This window comes from Protopterus annectens, chromosome 2.part1 (genome assembly GCF_019279795.1).
Source record: "Protopterus annectens isolate FY-2018-M chromosome 2.part1, PAN1.0, whole genome shotgun sequence".
NCBI classification, from domain to species: domain Eukaryota; kingdom Metazoa; phylum Chordata; order Ceratodontiformes; family Protopteridae; genus Protopterus; species Protopterus annectens.
The window spans coordinates 1,384,914,062-1,384,929,837 of record NC_056729.1 but is presented as its reverse complement, the minus strand read 5'-3'; the positions used below and the strand labels follow the sequence as shown (position 1 = coordinate 1,384,929,837).

The 15,776-nt window shown below is 41.7% G+C and overlaps 1 protein-coding gene across 2 annotated transcripts in view; it reads left to right on the top strand.

Moving 5' to 3' along the window:
• Positions 1-15,776, top strand: part of AGBL5 (AGBL carboxypeptidase 5) — a 2,459,386-nt gene that overhangs the window by 1,615,575 nt on the left and 828,035 nt on the right. For both annotated transcript variants that reach the window (XM_044062862.1, XM_044062863.1), the window contains exon 12: positions 6,081-6,293. In XM_044062862.1, coding sequence (XP_043918797.1) covers positions 6,081-6,293 — 213 coding nt within the window. The remainder of the gene's footprint in view (positions 1-6,080; positions 6,294-15,776) is intronic.

The window sequence follows — 15,776 nt, the reverse complement described above, 5'->3', positions numbered from 1 at the left end:
GCCTGCAGCTTCAGCAGGGTTAAAATTCCTTTCTTAGAAAACAGCCTTGCTTATGGCCATCACTTCAGTTAGAAGAGTTTCAGAGCTACAAGCACTCATGACTGTAGAGTCCTTCATCATTTTCCATTCTGACAGACTGTCCCTCAGGACTAACCCATCCTTCATGCCTAAAGTGGTGTCTAGTGTGGCTGTCAACCAATCCATTCATTTGCCCACCTTTTTCCTTAACCCACAAAACAAGGTGGAAAGGATTCTGCACTCTCTAGATGTGCACAGATAGCTCAAATTCTATCTGGATAGGACTAAATCTTTTAGAAAAACTGACCAATTGCTAGTCAGCTTCGCAGCAGGGGCAGAGGGCAAGGCCATATCCAAACAATCTCCAAATGGATAGCACACTGCATCCATTTATGCTACAAACAGCATGGGAAACCCCCCCAAAGGGAGTCAGGACACATTCCACCAGGGCAACCTCTACCTCTGCATCTTTTCTCAGAGTGGTCCCCACCAGGGACATCCTGGAGGCTGCAACATGGACTTCTGTTCATACCTTCACCAAGCATTACCTTCACCTAGCATTACCACCTGCCTATCTTCTCCAAATCCAGGGAAGGCTTTGCCACTGCAGTCTTGCAGGGCATCCTAGTCAGCCCCCAGTCTTCTTGACTGCCTCCACCCTTTTCTTCAGCTTTGGGAATCAACCCAAGTGTGATGACTGCAACAGTGAAACATGAAGAACATAGTACACTTGTATACACTTACCACAAATGTAGATGTTAGAGTGTATTCACTGTTGCAGTCCTGGTTTCCCACTCTCTATCCCCCTTGTCTCTCTCCCTCTCCCTCTCTCCTTACAGGGAATGTTGGTATTTACTTTCTACTGGTGGTGTTCCAGCATAACCTAGCTCCCTGTTTGGGGGCTCCTGTCAGTTGGGGCAAGAAAAACTGATGTAATGGTGTCAGCTGCCTGATTTTGTACCACTGATGACCTGACGTCAGTCCTGGAGTGACAACAACCGATGCAGAAATACTAAGCCTCTAATATTCGGGCCAACTGAGGGCTACCCCTGGCAAGACAACCCAAGTGTGATGACTGCAACAGTGAATACACTCGAACATCTACATTTATGGTAAATGTGCACAACTGTACTTTTTTCTTTGCAATTATTTTTTTCTTTCCTCTGATTTCTCTTTTAATCTTTTTGAATATCTTCTATCTGGAAATTCTGGGCTTCATGAACAATAGCTCTTCCTCCTTTCAAGCCAGCTGCTACTGCAGACTTAAAATTTCTTTCTTGGAAAACAGCTTTCCTTTTAGCGATCACTTCAGCTAGAAGGGTATCTGAATTACAGGCCCTTATGGCAGTGAGGCCTTTCATCATCTTTCATGCGGACAGGGTGTCCCTCAGAACTAATCCATCCTTCATGCCCAAGGTGATATCCAATGTGGCTCTTAATCAGTCCATTCATTTGCCAACCTTCTTTCTCAATCCACAGAACAAGGGGGAACGGATACTGCATTCATTAGATGTGGACAGACAACTTAGATTCTACTTGGACAGGACTAAACCTCAAAGGAAATCTGAACAACTGCTCATGGCATTTGCTGCAGGGGCAGAAGGGAAAGCTATTTCAAAGCAAACCATTTCTAAATGGATAGGCCATTGCATTTATTTCTGCTGTAAGCACCATGGAAAACCTATCCCCAGGGGATCAGACCTCACTCCACCAGGGCTGCATCTACCTCTACAGCCTTTCTCAGAGGCGTTCCTACCAGGGACATCCTAGAAGCTGCTACCTGGAGTTCTGAACATACTTTCACCAGGCATTATCATTTGCCAATTTTCTCTAAATCCAGAGCTGGCTTTGCCACTGCAGTCTTACAGGGCCTTATAGCTGGTCCTAATGCTATCTAAATTCCTTCTCCCAACCATAGCTTTGGGAATCTACCCAAATGTAATGACTGCAACATTGAAACATGAAGCACATATTACAGTTGTGTACACTTACCATAAATGTAGATGTTCAAGTGTATTCACTGTTGCAGTCCTGGTTACCCTCCCTCCAGCCCCCTAACTTCTTTTGGCTATACCTCTACTTTCCTTGACTATGCTTAAAAGCCTTTTTGGTGTATTTGCTTTTTTGTTGGAGGTATATCATTGTACTTTTATCTTTAATTGCTTCCCATTAAGGGGGCACCTGACATCTGGGGCAAGAAAAACTGATGTAATGGTGTCGGCTGCATGTTTTATACCCCTGACGACCTGACGTCATGGAAGAAGGGACAGCAACCGATGCAGGACCCAAGACTTTGTTAATCAGGCTGACTGAGGGCTACCTGCAAGCAGATAACCCAAATGTAATGACTGCAACAGTGAATACACTCAACATCTACATTTATGGTAAGCGTGCACAACTGTACCTTCACAGATGCCTCAGATGTGAGATGGGGAGCGACTTTCAACTTCCTAAAGGTGCAGGGAGTTTGGTCGTCTCTTCAACAGAAAGACCACATCAACGTCAAGGAGATGAGAGCTCTTCTGCTGGCTCTTTAGGCCTTTTATCCTGTCTTTTCCCCAGGCCCTCTCAAGGTGTTAATAGACAATATCACAGTGATGTGGTATATCAAGAAACGGGGGGGGGGAGGGGGCAAGGTCTTATCTTTGCTGGTTGGCGCTCCCTAGTGTGGGAACTAGCTGTCGACTTCCAAGTGACTGTTCAGGCAGTGTACATTTCTTCAGGTCTAAACATTGTGGCAGACACTCTAAGTGGGTCCGTAACTCACTCCTATGAATGGATGCTTCACAGGGATGTGTTTCTGGACATTGTCCACCTGTAGGGTTCTCCTCAAATAAATCTTTTTGTCTCCCCTCTGAACTGAGAACTTCATTCTGTTTTGTGTCAGAGTCCCTGGTCTTGTGGTTTGAAAGGTAGAAGCTCTCTCTTTTTTTGGAAGGGGTTGTTTCTTTATAATTTCCCTCCCCTTCTCTTCATTCAAAAATTCCAGTTCAGAATGCTTTCACAATCTTGTTCGTGACTCCCTTTTGGTCGAGACAGCATTGGTTCCTTCATCTTCTGTTTTTAGCCAAGGGCAATCATCACAAGTAACCTCACAGGGTGGACCTACTCACGCAAGACAAGGGATCTCTCATCCATCCCCACCTGTTCACTCTTCAACTGAAATTGTGGGCAATAGGATTTTCGATTCCACATAGACCCCTTTTCTCTGAGTACGTGCTTAGGGTCCTGCAGGAGGCCAGGAAACCCACTACTAGGAAATCTTACTTATTCAAATTGAAGATGTTTTTTGTTTGATGTCTTTCTCATAACCTGGTTCCACTTTCTGTGGATGTTCCTTTAGTTCTCTCCTGTTTGTGTGAATTGCTCAACACTGGGTTGGCTTATTCTTTGGTTAAGGCCCACTTATCAGCTGTTTTTGTTTGTCTGCCTTTATTACCTCCTTTAGCTTCTAGATTTGAAGTAAACAATTCCTTAAAAGCATCCTTCATCTTAGGTCTCCCAGGAAGCCTGCTCCTCCTCCCTGAGATCTCAATTTTATTTTAGAAAAATCGCCCCAGGCTCCATTTGAGGCTGCAGCATTGCTCTTGGAAGACTGTATTTTTGTTAGCCCTTACTTCTGTCAGATGGGTGTGTGAACTTCAAGTCCTTATGGCTTCTCCTTCTTTTCTGGTGTTTCATAAGGACACAGTGTCTGTTTATACTAATCCTTCCTTTATGCCTAAGGTGAGGAATGTGTTATCTCTTAATCAGTCTATTAATTTGCACTTTTTTCCCTTCTCTGCAATCTGCCAGTGAGAAGGTGCTGCACGCATTAGATGTGCCTGGACAACTGTGATTTTATTTGGATAACACTAAGACATTTTGTAAATCTGATTCGCTCTTTGTTTTTATCTTGGGTCCTTAGGATTACCTGGATCCAAGCAGACTATTTCTTCTTGAGTTTCTAAAGCTATTTTTTTTATTAATCCTTTCATGGTAAGAGCCTTCCTTTTTCTGTTAAGGTTCATTATACTAGAGCTGTGGCTTCTTCTGGTGATTTTTTTTCAAGGGTTTGGATACTAATTCTATTCTTGAGGCAGCTACCTGGACTTCTGTGCATACATTTACCAAGCACTACAAGTTGGATGGAATTTCCAGAGCTAGAGCTAGTTTTGTTAGGGCCATCCTTCATGGCTTCCTAGAGAGCTCTACTGGTCCTTCCTCTTCCATCTTTGCTTCCTGAGCTTTGGGACTCTCCCTAGTGTGATGAATACTGCAACAGTGAAATGGAAGGACATAGTACAGTTGTGTAAAATCTTACCATAATGGTAGATGTCCCTCTCTTCACTGTTGCAGTATTCACTCCCTCCCTCCACCCCCTGGTCCATTTCTCTTCTGGATGTACTGATTACTTTTCTATTCCTTGGACTGGTGTTCCTACTGGGGCTGTCAGTTTTGGAGATGATACATCCAGATGTCACCTTTATGCCCTACGTGCAAGGAGCAAATGTGTGATGTACGACATACCTTAAAACAACCTAAAGGCTTTGGTATACTGGCCGAACATCGGGCCGCCCTTGGTAAGGGATCCCTAGTGTAATGAGTACTGCAACAGTGAAGGGAACGACGTCTACTGTTATTGTAAGATTTCACACAACTGTACTGTATATTCATCAGTTCATTTAATCCATTTCATTATTCTGTAGTTGTGTTTATTGATGTTTTGCTGCTGTTTTCTTTCAATGAAATACAGAATTGATGGAATGACTTGGTGGAGGGACTGAAGACTGTTGACCATTACTAGCAGACTTGTTTTTGCATGTTGTTGTTAATAATGGCTTCATTTTTTTTTGCTTGTACTTCATTTGCTCAAGTCATAGTTTCTTATGTCTTACAGTCTCACAACTGATTTTAGTGTTCCAGGGTGCTCCTTTGGGCTGCCGTGAAAACAGGAATTTAAATTTGAGCAGGGTACATTAAACAGCCGTGAAGTGGAGGTATCTGAGAACGAGTGGAGTTTAGTGGTTAGGTTATAAGGGGTGGGTAGAAAATCTAGAATTAGGGAGTAGGGTTTGTCGTTAGGGAGCAACTGGGAGTTTTAGGGTTATGGAGTAACTGGGAAGTTTACGGAGTGAATGGGCACTTTAGATTTAGATAGCACACTTTGTGATTAGGATGAGGGAGAGAATGGGTGTTTTAAGAAGTGGGATTTGGTGTTAGGGACAGAGAGTGACTTGGGAGTTTTAGGTGTAGGCATGAGGTGTCGGATTATGTTTAGAGAGCAAAGTCTGGTATTAGTGTTAGTGAATGACTGGGAATTTCAGGGTTAAGGAGCATTTGTGATTGTTAGTATTGCAGTTAACATTCTGGGCAGGCATATGTATGCTTGTAGTAGGACCAAGCTAATAGGAGGTCATTTACTTGTATTTTTTGTAAGTTGCAGTGAGCAGGTGAGTTTTGAAGTAATGACGTGGTTCCTGTAGTAGAGCCATGGTTTTTTCATCTTCTTCTAGTTTGAAATGTTTTGAGTATGTATAAATAATAGAGATATTCTGACATGTTAGTATTTGTGGCGTGTTGGGCCGCGGTGGTGCAGCAGTTAGCGTTGTCGCCTCACAGCAAGAGGTTCTCCAGTTCGATTCTCAGCTGGAGCGCCTTCTGTGGGAAGTCTGCATGTCCTCCCCGCGGTCGAGTGAATTTAAAGACATGCAGGTAGATGCATGTGTATGTGGGTGTGCCTTCTTTGAAGGTTGGGTGCTGGGCTGGCAACTCAACACTGTAAAAATTAATTGCCAATTATTAGCGGACCGGAGTTCCGCTGTGGGGACCCTAACTGGGAAAAGCTGAAAGACAGTAGAAAATCTAAAATCCATTTGTTTATTTCTCTATCTGTTATAAATTATTCATGGAGACATTTTCCTTGCTTAAGGTTCAATAGGTAGAGCGTATTTTAATTTGTAGTACCATTCTGCTGATCAGGATTGTTAATTGTGAAAGGCGTTAGTTTGACATGATGGTAGAGAATGTTGCTAAGGTAATTTGTGCTTGTTTAGTTTTATCTTTCTTATTTGTCTGTTTAGAAACTAGAGCACAGGACAAGAGACGCCACCATCAACAGTCTGTGTTAAGAGCAGCAGCAGCCGTCAGTCTCAGTAATCATCAGGATTCTCCCACACATGACTTGCCTCAGAATGCTTCCTCTATCATTTCCAGCTTCTCCAAGGGCTCTTCACAGCTGCAACAGCCTTCTAGCTTTGGTTCTTGCTCCCTTCCAGCCTCCCTCAGTATATCAGGTTTGTACAGTCTCCATCCTCCTAATCTGTCGAAGCTCATCCCTTCTCTTCAGTCTGTGCCTAAGCAAAATCTCCTGAATAAAGCCTTTAGTAAAAGACTGTCCCCACTACTTCACCCTTCTCTGCCTTCGTTGAGTTTTCTCAGTGACAGGACTACTAGTCTTCGATCAGGTAGTGGGACTAGTCAATGAAGAAGAGTTGAGCAAAACAATTGAAGAATGTGTAAGTAATCTCTGATAACTGTACTGCTGAGCAAAAAAATTGAAGAATGTCTGTGTAAGTAATTTCTGGTAATTGTACTTAATATGGACTTTCTATGCAGAACCAATATTAGTATTTTTGTTATTAAATTGCCTTCTGCAGTTTCTTTCTCTTTCTTTGTCAGTCTGCCTTCATGCCTTTCTTTCACATTTGTTTAGACTACATTTATTTGACAAGGATCAAAGGGCTTTTTAATAGGAACGTACACTGTTGAGCAAGAGAAACATTTCAAAACATACTAATGTCTTACAGTGTACTTAAATGAGCAATTGGAACAACCTTTTCAGCTCTCCACAGGAAGAATGGTTCTGTAGGAATAAAGTATATATTCATATTTTATATATTTAACTTAGGCAAGTAGAGATTTGCCAAAGAGAAAACAGAATGTATAATAAAATGAAGTATCTTTATGTCAGTTTGAAGTATCACTTCAGAAGCTTCAGTATTCCTCTTAACTGTATTGTACTACATATTTGTTATTTCCTTTTTGTTTCTGCCTCATAAATGCTACCATACTTTAAGCTGTAGAACACACTTACCATACATAGGGAGATATTCAAGGAATAATAATATTTCTATCACTTTTTGCTTATAGACACCAAAACAGCAAAAATGCTAGTATTTGTTTACTGTTTGCAATCTATGTTTTTGTGGCTATCAGAATTATAACTGATTGACTGAATACAAAAACATCTACAGAGTGGATCACTTTGGCAGTAAAGCATAACATTTGGGGATGGCCTGCTGTCTTTTTCTCTTGGTCAAGCCACATTTTTCCTGTTGTACCCTTTTGCCTGTAAAGGGTGGTCTCACAAGTGTTAGCTTGCACTCTGTTTAGGCTGTTCCCAAGATGTTCTTCGTGTTTCACTGTTGCAGTCATTACATTTGGGTAATCTGCTGGCAGGTTGCCCTCAGATGGCCTGATTAACAAAGTCTTGCGTCCTGCATCAGTTGCTCTCCCTTCTTCCATGACGTCAGGTCGTCAGGGGTATAAAACATGCAGCCGACGTCATTACATCATTCTTTCTTGCCGCGCGGTGCCCGAAGCAGAAGCAGTTCGCAAGTGCTGGTCGGCCGACTCTTGAAATTTTCATTTTCGAGTTTCAGATCTGAAGTCTTCAACTAAAAAGCTTAAGTACCCAGTTGGGGAAACTTTTTCTTGCTCCTTACCGATGTCAGTAAAAGTTAATAATTGCATTACTTGTGGGAAGCAAATACCTCATAAGGATTTTCATTTGTACTGTATTCCTTGCCTAGGCCCTGACCACAACGTACCTAGCTGTCAGTTTTGTGCTTTATTTAATCAACGCACTATCAGAAGTCGGTACATTTTTGCTTCTAAATATTTTGGCTCACGCTTTAATTATCCAGAAATGTCATCGGTTAGCAATCGGACTACCAGAATACCTAAAAAATGCAAAGAAAAAGATAGAGACAGGCCGTTGAGATCCAAAACTGCCGACGACGCTTCTCCTAAGCCAGTTTCCAGTTTGCTGATACTCAGTGAGGTACTTTCACAGCCCCTGATACCCACTACTTCTGATTCGCAGGCCTCTACTGAGACACATTCAGAGTCTGGTATGCCCCGAGATGCTTCAGTTATGGAACCCGCGGATGTCTCTACCTTGGATCGGTCTGGAGTCGCTGTGCAGGCACTGGCTTCTGAGAGTGTTTTCAGGCCTACAGATTTGTATAGTAGACCGACGCCATCTTCAAAACTAAGGCCAAAATCCTGACCTATGCCTAAAAAAATTACGCCTGGACCACATGTGCAGGCCCCTATGCCTAAAAATCAAATGATCAAAATGGCTGAAGATTTAATTACTCTGATCAGGGGTAGCCAACCCCCCCCCCCCCTTCTAAGAGGCCTAGGCAAGACATTGATTATGAATCTTCTGAACAGGATTCTATTTCCTCTGACTCTTCTAATGAACAGGAATTGTCTATACCTACTAATGAGGACTCTGATGCAGAAGATTCCATTCCTTCTGCTTCTCCCCCTGAGGATTTTTTCTTTTGGGGAAACTTTGCATACCTTAAGGGGACATTTCCATTGGGAAAGTCAGGATTTTTCTGAATCTAAAAAGAGACTTAGGGATTTTCTTCTTCTTCCTCAGCATAGGCCTTTGGCTATGCCTCCTGTTCTCGACATTGTTTATGATGTTTTTTAAGAATCTAGTATGGCTCCTGATTCTCTGCCATCCGGCTCCTTGTAAGCCAGACAGATACTACAGGGTTCCTGACTCCCACAAATTTCTTTTCAAAAATCCTGTTGCAGATCCTGAAACCATTTCTGAGGGTCCCAAGGGCATTAAGGCTTCTACTGCTAAAAATCTTACCCCTTCTGATAGAGATTCCAGGGCGCTGGATAGATGGGGTAAGAAGGTTTACACTTCTGCAACCCTGGCAGTCAGAGCTTTAAACTGTCAATTTCATATGCTAATATATCAACAGCATATCATGGGACTGCTTAAACAGAAAATGATGTTGATTTCTGACTGTGTGGAAAATAAAGATTTACAAGATTTATTACATTCAGCTGAACAAGTTGGAAAACATACTTTGCAATGTGGTTTTGTTTCTTTGGAGGCCTCTTGCAGGGCTGCTGTAACTGGGTCTGTGCTAAGAAGGCATGCTTGGCTCAAAGAGCAAAATCTGCCTGATCATGTTAAAGCAAAATTGTTAGGTGCTCCTTTACAACAGGACCGTCTGTTTGGTAGTAAGGCTGAAGAAGTTCTAAAAAAGATGGAAGATAAAGCTAAATCTATGCAAACTGTGAAAGATTTCTTACAAGTACAACCTCCAAGATTTAGCAGACACTGGCCTACTAAGAACTGGTCCTTTCCAGTTACTTCGAGAGCCACTCAAGTCATACCCAGACATTCCAAAGGCACCAGGTTTCAGTCCCAAGAGACATTCACAACAAAACAGTGGGGTGCCTCCTCTTCCAAATCTGGAAACAACAAGACACCTCCCTATGGTAAACAGTCTCAATGACTTCCCTTTAGACTTACCAAGCACTTATCTTTTAGCCGCCCCTTAGGGGGGAAAACTGGCTCTACATGCAAAAAACCGGCAACTTATAACCCATGACAAATGGGTTTTAAATATAGTATCCCAGGGATGCAGATTTCATTTCCACACGTTGCCAATTCCAAATGGATGGCCAGACCTGCCCTCAATTCAGTGGGCAGAGGCCCAGAAACAAGTACTTTCCCTCATGAACATGGGGGCTATTCAACTAGTACCAGAAGAGGAAAAGGGACAAGGCTTCTATTCAAGACTTTTCCTGGTACCCAGAAAAGACAGATCATGGCGTCCAATTCTGGACTTATCTACTCTAAACACCTTTCTGGACATCCCAAAATTCAAGATGCTGACACTTCACCAGTTACTTCCTATGCTAGGCAAAGATGCCTGGTTGGCAACTCTAGATTTAAAGGAGGCTTACCTGCATATCCCAATCAGGGAATCTTGCAGAAGATACCTCTGCTTCAAAGCGGGCTACTTGCATTACCAATTCTCTGCACTGCCCTTTGGCTTATCTACTGTGCCCAGGGTCTTTACAAAGTGCCTGGCTCCAGTAATTGCATTTAGCAGGCAAAGAAGTATTCAAATATATCCATACCTGGACGATTGTCTAATTCAGGCACAAATCAAGGACATTCTTCTAAAACATCTGGCATTTGTAAAAGGGTTCTAACTTGTCTATGGTACGCTATAAATGAAAAGAAATCACAACTGGTACCCTCTCAACAAATTACATTCCTGAGTGCAAGCTTGAATACAACTGCCCAGATGGCTTTCCTTACGCCAGAGAAGCAGATTCATTTGGTGACTTACTTCAAACAGGAGGCCACAAAAACCCTGCTTTCTGCAAGTCAAATACTACAAGCCTTGGGGTTCATGGCCTCCTGCATTCTTCTAATTCCATATGCAAGACGGCATATGAGGAAACTTCAGTGGTACTTAAAAAGTCTATGGAGTCAGCATTGTCACAACCTGGAAACAATGATTCCTATCATACCTTGCCTGCAACTAGAGTTCCTATGGTGGGCAAAGGTCTGCCAGCAAAACAAGGGACTGCCATTCACACCACCCACTGCCGCCCAGACCCTAACTACAGACGCATCAGACTATGCTTGGGGGGCACATCTGGCAGGGAAGTGCATTCAAGGCAAATGGAGCCCAAATCAAATGCACCTTCATATCAATCAAAAAGAAATGCTAGCTGTACAGAATGCTCTGACAGCCTTCAAGGACTACCTTCATCCAGGACAATTAATGATAAAGACAGGCAACACCACGGTTATGTGGTACATAAACAAGCAGGGGGGTACACACTCCTGTCCCCTTTGCAGACTAACCATGGCATTGTGGAACACGGCCTTGACCTATCAAGTACAACTACAAGCTCAATTCCTGCCAGGAAAGCTGAGCTCTCTGGCAGATGAACTAAGCAGAAATCTCATGGACCCACATGAATGGAAACTGGAGCCTCGGATTTTCAAAATGTTGACACACAGATGGGGGAGCTCAGACATAGATCTTTTTGCCTCACCCCAGAACTGTTAGTTGGACAAATTTTGCACAAGAACTCATCACAAAAAAGCCTGGAAAGTGGATGCTGTATCCTTCAGCTGGAAAAACCTATCAGTCTATGCCCTTCCCCCTCTGCCTCTGCTCTTCAAAGTTCTACTAAAAGTCAAACAGGACAAACCAAAAATGATTTTGATTGCTCCAGATTGGCCTCGCCAGCACTGGTACCCACTCCTGCGCAACGTGTCACACCTTCCACCGTGGCACCTGCCTCAGACACCTTACTTACTGTCTCAGCAGAACAACCAAATTCTGCACACCCAGCTCCAAACTTTGAATCTTGCAGCGTGGTTAATAACCTAAATTCACCCTTAGCATCCCTCAGCAAACCTGTGATGGATGTCATTTTGGAGGCGAGAAGACCTAGTACTAGAAAATCTTATGCTGACAAATGGAAAAGATTCTGTGCCTGGAATCAATCTCAAGGGATAAGCACAGTAGTGCCCAACATTCCTCACATTTTGCAATACTTAACTGAGATGCTTCACAAGGGCCTGTCCTTTTCTTCCATAAAAATCCATGCCTTTGCCATTTCAGCTCAATACAACACAGAACCTCCTCTCTTCTTTCATCCCCTGCTAAAGCAGTATCTCAGAGGGGCCAAAAACTTAAGACCACCCAGGAGAGCTCCAACCCCTGCCTGGGATCTCAATTTTGTATTGGAGAAGCCCACTGTCCCTCCTTTCAAGCCAGCTGCTACTGCAGACTTAAAATTTCTCTCCTGGAAAACAGCTTTCCTTTTAGTGGTCACTTCAGCTAGAAGGATTTCCGAATTACAGGCTCTTATGACAGTGGATACTTTCATCATTTTTCATGCGGACAGGGTATCTCTTAGGACCAATCCATCCTTCATGCCTAAGGTGGTATCCAGTGTGGCTCTTAATCAGACCATTCATTTGCCAACTTTCTTTCCCAATCCACAGAACAAGGGGGAGCAGATTCTGCATTCATTGGATGTACACAGACAACTTAGATTTTACTTAAACAGGACAATATCTCAAAGAAAATCTGAACAACTGCTGGTAACATTTGCTGCAGGGGCAGAGGGAAAGGCTGTTTCATAGCAAACCATTTCCAAATGGATAAGCCATTGTATTTGTTTCTGCTATATACACCATGGAAAAACTATCCCCCAGGGGATCAGATCCCATTCCACCAGGGCTGCATCTGCTTCAACAGCCTTTCTCAGAGGTGTTCCTACCAGGGACATTCTAGACGCTGCTACCTGGAGCTCAGTTCATACATTCACCAAACATTACCATTTACCACTTTTCTCTAAATCCAGAGCTGGCTTTGCCACTGATGTCCTGCATGGCCTTATAGCTGGTCTTAATGCTGTATAATTCCCTCCACCCAACCATAGCTTTGGGAATCTACCCAAATATAATGACTGCAACAGTGAAACACGAAGAACATAGTACAGTTGTGTACACTTACCATAAATGTAGATGTTCGAGTGTATTCACTGTTGCAGTCCTGGTTACCCTCCCTCCAGCCCCCTATTTTTCTCTGGCTATACCTCTACTTTCTTTCACTATGGTTTAAAAGCCCTTTTGGTGTATTTGTTTTTGGGATTGGAGGTATATTTTTGTGTTTTTAATTTTATTTGCTCCTCATTTGGGAAGCAGCTGACATCTGGGGCAAGAAAAACTGATGTAATGGCGTTGGCTGCATGTTTTATACCCCTGACGACCTGACGTCATGGAAGAAGGGACAGCAACCGATGCAGGACCCAAGACTTTGTTAATCAGGCTGACTGAGGACAACCTGCCAGCAGATTACCCAAATGTAATGACTGCAACAGTGAATACGCTCGAACATCTACATTTATGGTAAGTGTAAACAACTGTACTTTCTCAGTGGCTTAGTATGCCAGGTCCCTCTCCACTGCACTGGAACTTTTCTTCTGCATAGTACAATTATTTGTACGTTTGCTTGCTTTGCCGTTTTTCCTTCTTTTTCAGTGAAACTTTTGAGGAAAGAAAAAGATAATTGGCTCATCTTCACTCCAAGTAAGATTGTCGTATCCATCTAAATCGTTGAACATGTATGACTGTGGTACACAAATTGCACCTAAAGATATACGCACTCAGTGCTTATGGGCTTGAACATAAGCTTGCATCTTATTATGTTTGCCAAAATAAAGAAAAATATTAAGGCAACTAGACTGAGGTATTTAAATGACATTTCTTATTGTTTGGCTGAGAAACATTTGAAATCTATCAAACATTGTAAAATGCAAGAGAGCTCCTGAATTGTTATAGGGGATAGTAGAAAAAAAATAGGAAAACATGATCAATCTGAAGAAGCAGAAAATTAATATATCAAAATACTTAAAAGAACACATCTTCAGCTAGATAAGCAGAGTAGGTGAACTTCACTTTGACAGCTCTCAAAGCAGGCATTTAAATTACACTCAGAGGTGCAGCCTGTAAAAGTAAAAACAGCACCAGTGCTGGTACATTTGGTATATCCTTCAGGATGTTTTTCACAGCAGAAATGATCTCAGCCAAATTCAAAGTGTATTATTGTGGAAAAGCTAAAGTTGTAACTCCAAAAGATGTTTTCTGTCCCTCAGAACAGTCTGCAGGCAGTCCTGTCATTGCCAGTTACGAAGTATAAACTCTTTGCCAGAAAATATTTAAGTCACCCAAGAAGCAACTTTATCACAGCAGTAACCAGCATTGTTCCCCTCACCAAAAAAAAAGAAAACTGCTTGAACTTTCTTTTCAGATTGCAACCAAGGAACTTTTTCTGATAACTAACAAATGCTGGGAAAGAGAAGAATAAAAAGACATCTTTATCTTTTTAACAAGAGGAAGGCTTTTAACTGTGGCATACTGAATCCCTTATTTTTCTTGATTCAGACCATGAAAGTACGATTTCTTAGTCCTCTGGCTTTCCTCCAGAGGACACATTGCTATAACAAGGATGTATAAATTGGGCACCTGCTCTGAGGAAAATTTTATTGGGCACTGAAAGGTTAAAAAAAAAAAAGCAGTTTTGACAGCTTAGAAGCTGTTAGTGAAGTGATCTCAATTTAAGTCACGTAATAGGTTGTAATTGTCAGATTGCCTTTTTGGTTTAAAAGATAGATACTCTAACTTAAAATTTAAGCAGATAGAGAAGTCTGCAGGCTGCCTGTAAACAGTTGCAGTTAGTGATCACTTGTAATGCCAGCTTTTAAACTGTCAATCTTTTACATACATCAGTAGTTATGCATATCTTATCAAAAAAATCTTCCCGTATCTCTTTCTTCTTGATCAGTGCTATTAGGCCACTTAGCATTTGCAGTGTTTCTTCTTTCCAGAGCATTTGCACCTAAAATAAAAGACCTAACCTATGTAGCTGCTAACCTACAGCATTTACTTATTAACCCTGTAACTGCTGGAATAAATGGATGTATCTTATTCAGAGCAATAGTGGTAATACCATCCTCTATTGTATCCCAATCATTTATTCCTAATAACATGATTCTATTAACTTTGTATTCCTAAACTGCTTGTGTTGTAGTCATCTACTTTTTCTGTCATATTCCCATTATTATTAAACTCGCGTTTAACGTGTTTATCTATCCGACATCCTTACAAACCTGTGTCAGCATCTAGGCAAACTTGCCCAACATATTGCCTATAGACCATGTAGTGCCACAAACCTTTTTGTAGCTCCACCATCACTCCAGTCTCTGTTTGTCAATACATTTTAAAGCATCATCATTTCACTATATTTAAAATCTGTTGTATGGCTCCCTTTTTACTCAGATTTTAACTAGTAAAGAACACACTGAATATAGCTCATTAACCTTACATATTTCACAGACAGGCTGGCAGCATTCATTCATACTCTTTATTTTACATTGCCAGCATATCCTGTCCCTGCCACCGTTAACTGTTCCACCTAGTCCATCCATCAGAAGCCTAATACATGTACCAGGTCGTATCTTTTCAGTTTTAATAACATTTAGAAAAACATCAGCAAAGAATGTTCCCCATTCTATATAGTCTTTTAGTTTATTTCCATAGCAGCATCCTTAATTTTACCAAGACTGTCTCCTTCTATTGAAATTAATCTTTTATTTCTGCTTATTTTATCTTAAATGTAAAATATCCCATCTTTAAAAATTCACAATATGCAGGTATCACTACTGTGTTATAGGCTCATAGGGGATTACTAGGCTAACAGCTCAACAGCCCTTACAAGCCTAGGCAGTTTTACACAATTTTCTATCCCTAGAGGAAAGATAACAAGGATAAACAAGCAGGGTTTTGAATTTTTTTTTACAGACTGCATCTGTCCATAAGGAGTGAATTTGCGATTTCCCATCCATTGGTCCAGAGTGCACTTGAAGATGGTCAGGGTAGGGCTGTATGATTATATCTCCCCAGATGAAGCTCAAAACCATGATCCCTGTCTTAGAAGGCCAAACTAATATTAATCTTACACATGATGACCCTTGAATCTCTCTAGTGCATAATAACAGTACTATAAAGCACTTTATTCCTTCTTTATAATATTAACCCCATCAAAGTTAATGTCTCCATGTTAGAACCCGTGTTGGCTGCATGCTTATGTCATAAGTGTAAGAGCTTAATGCAGTGCATATAAAATGTTTGAAGCAATACA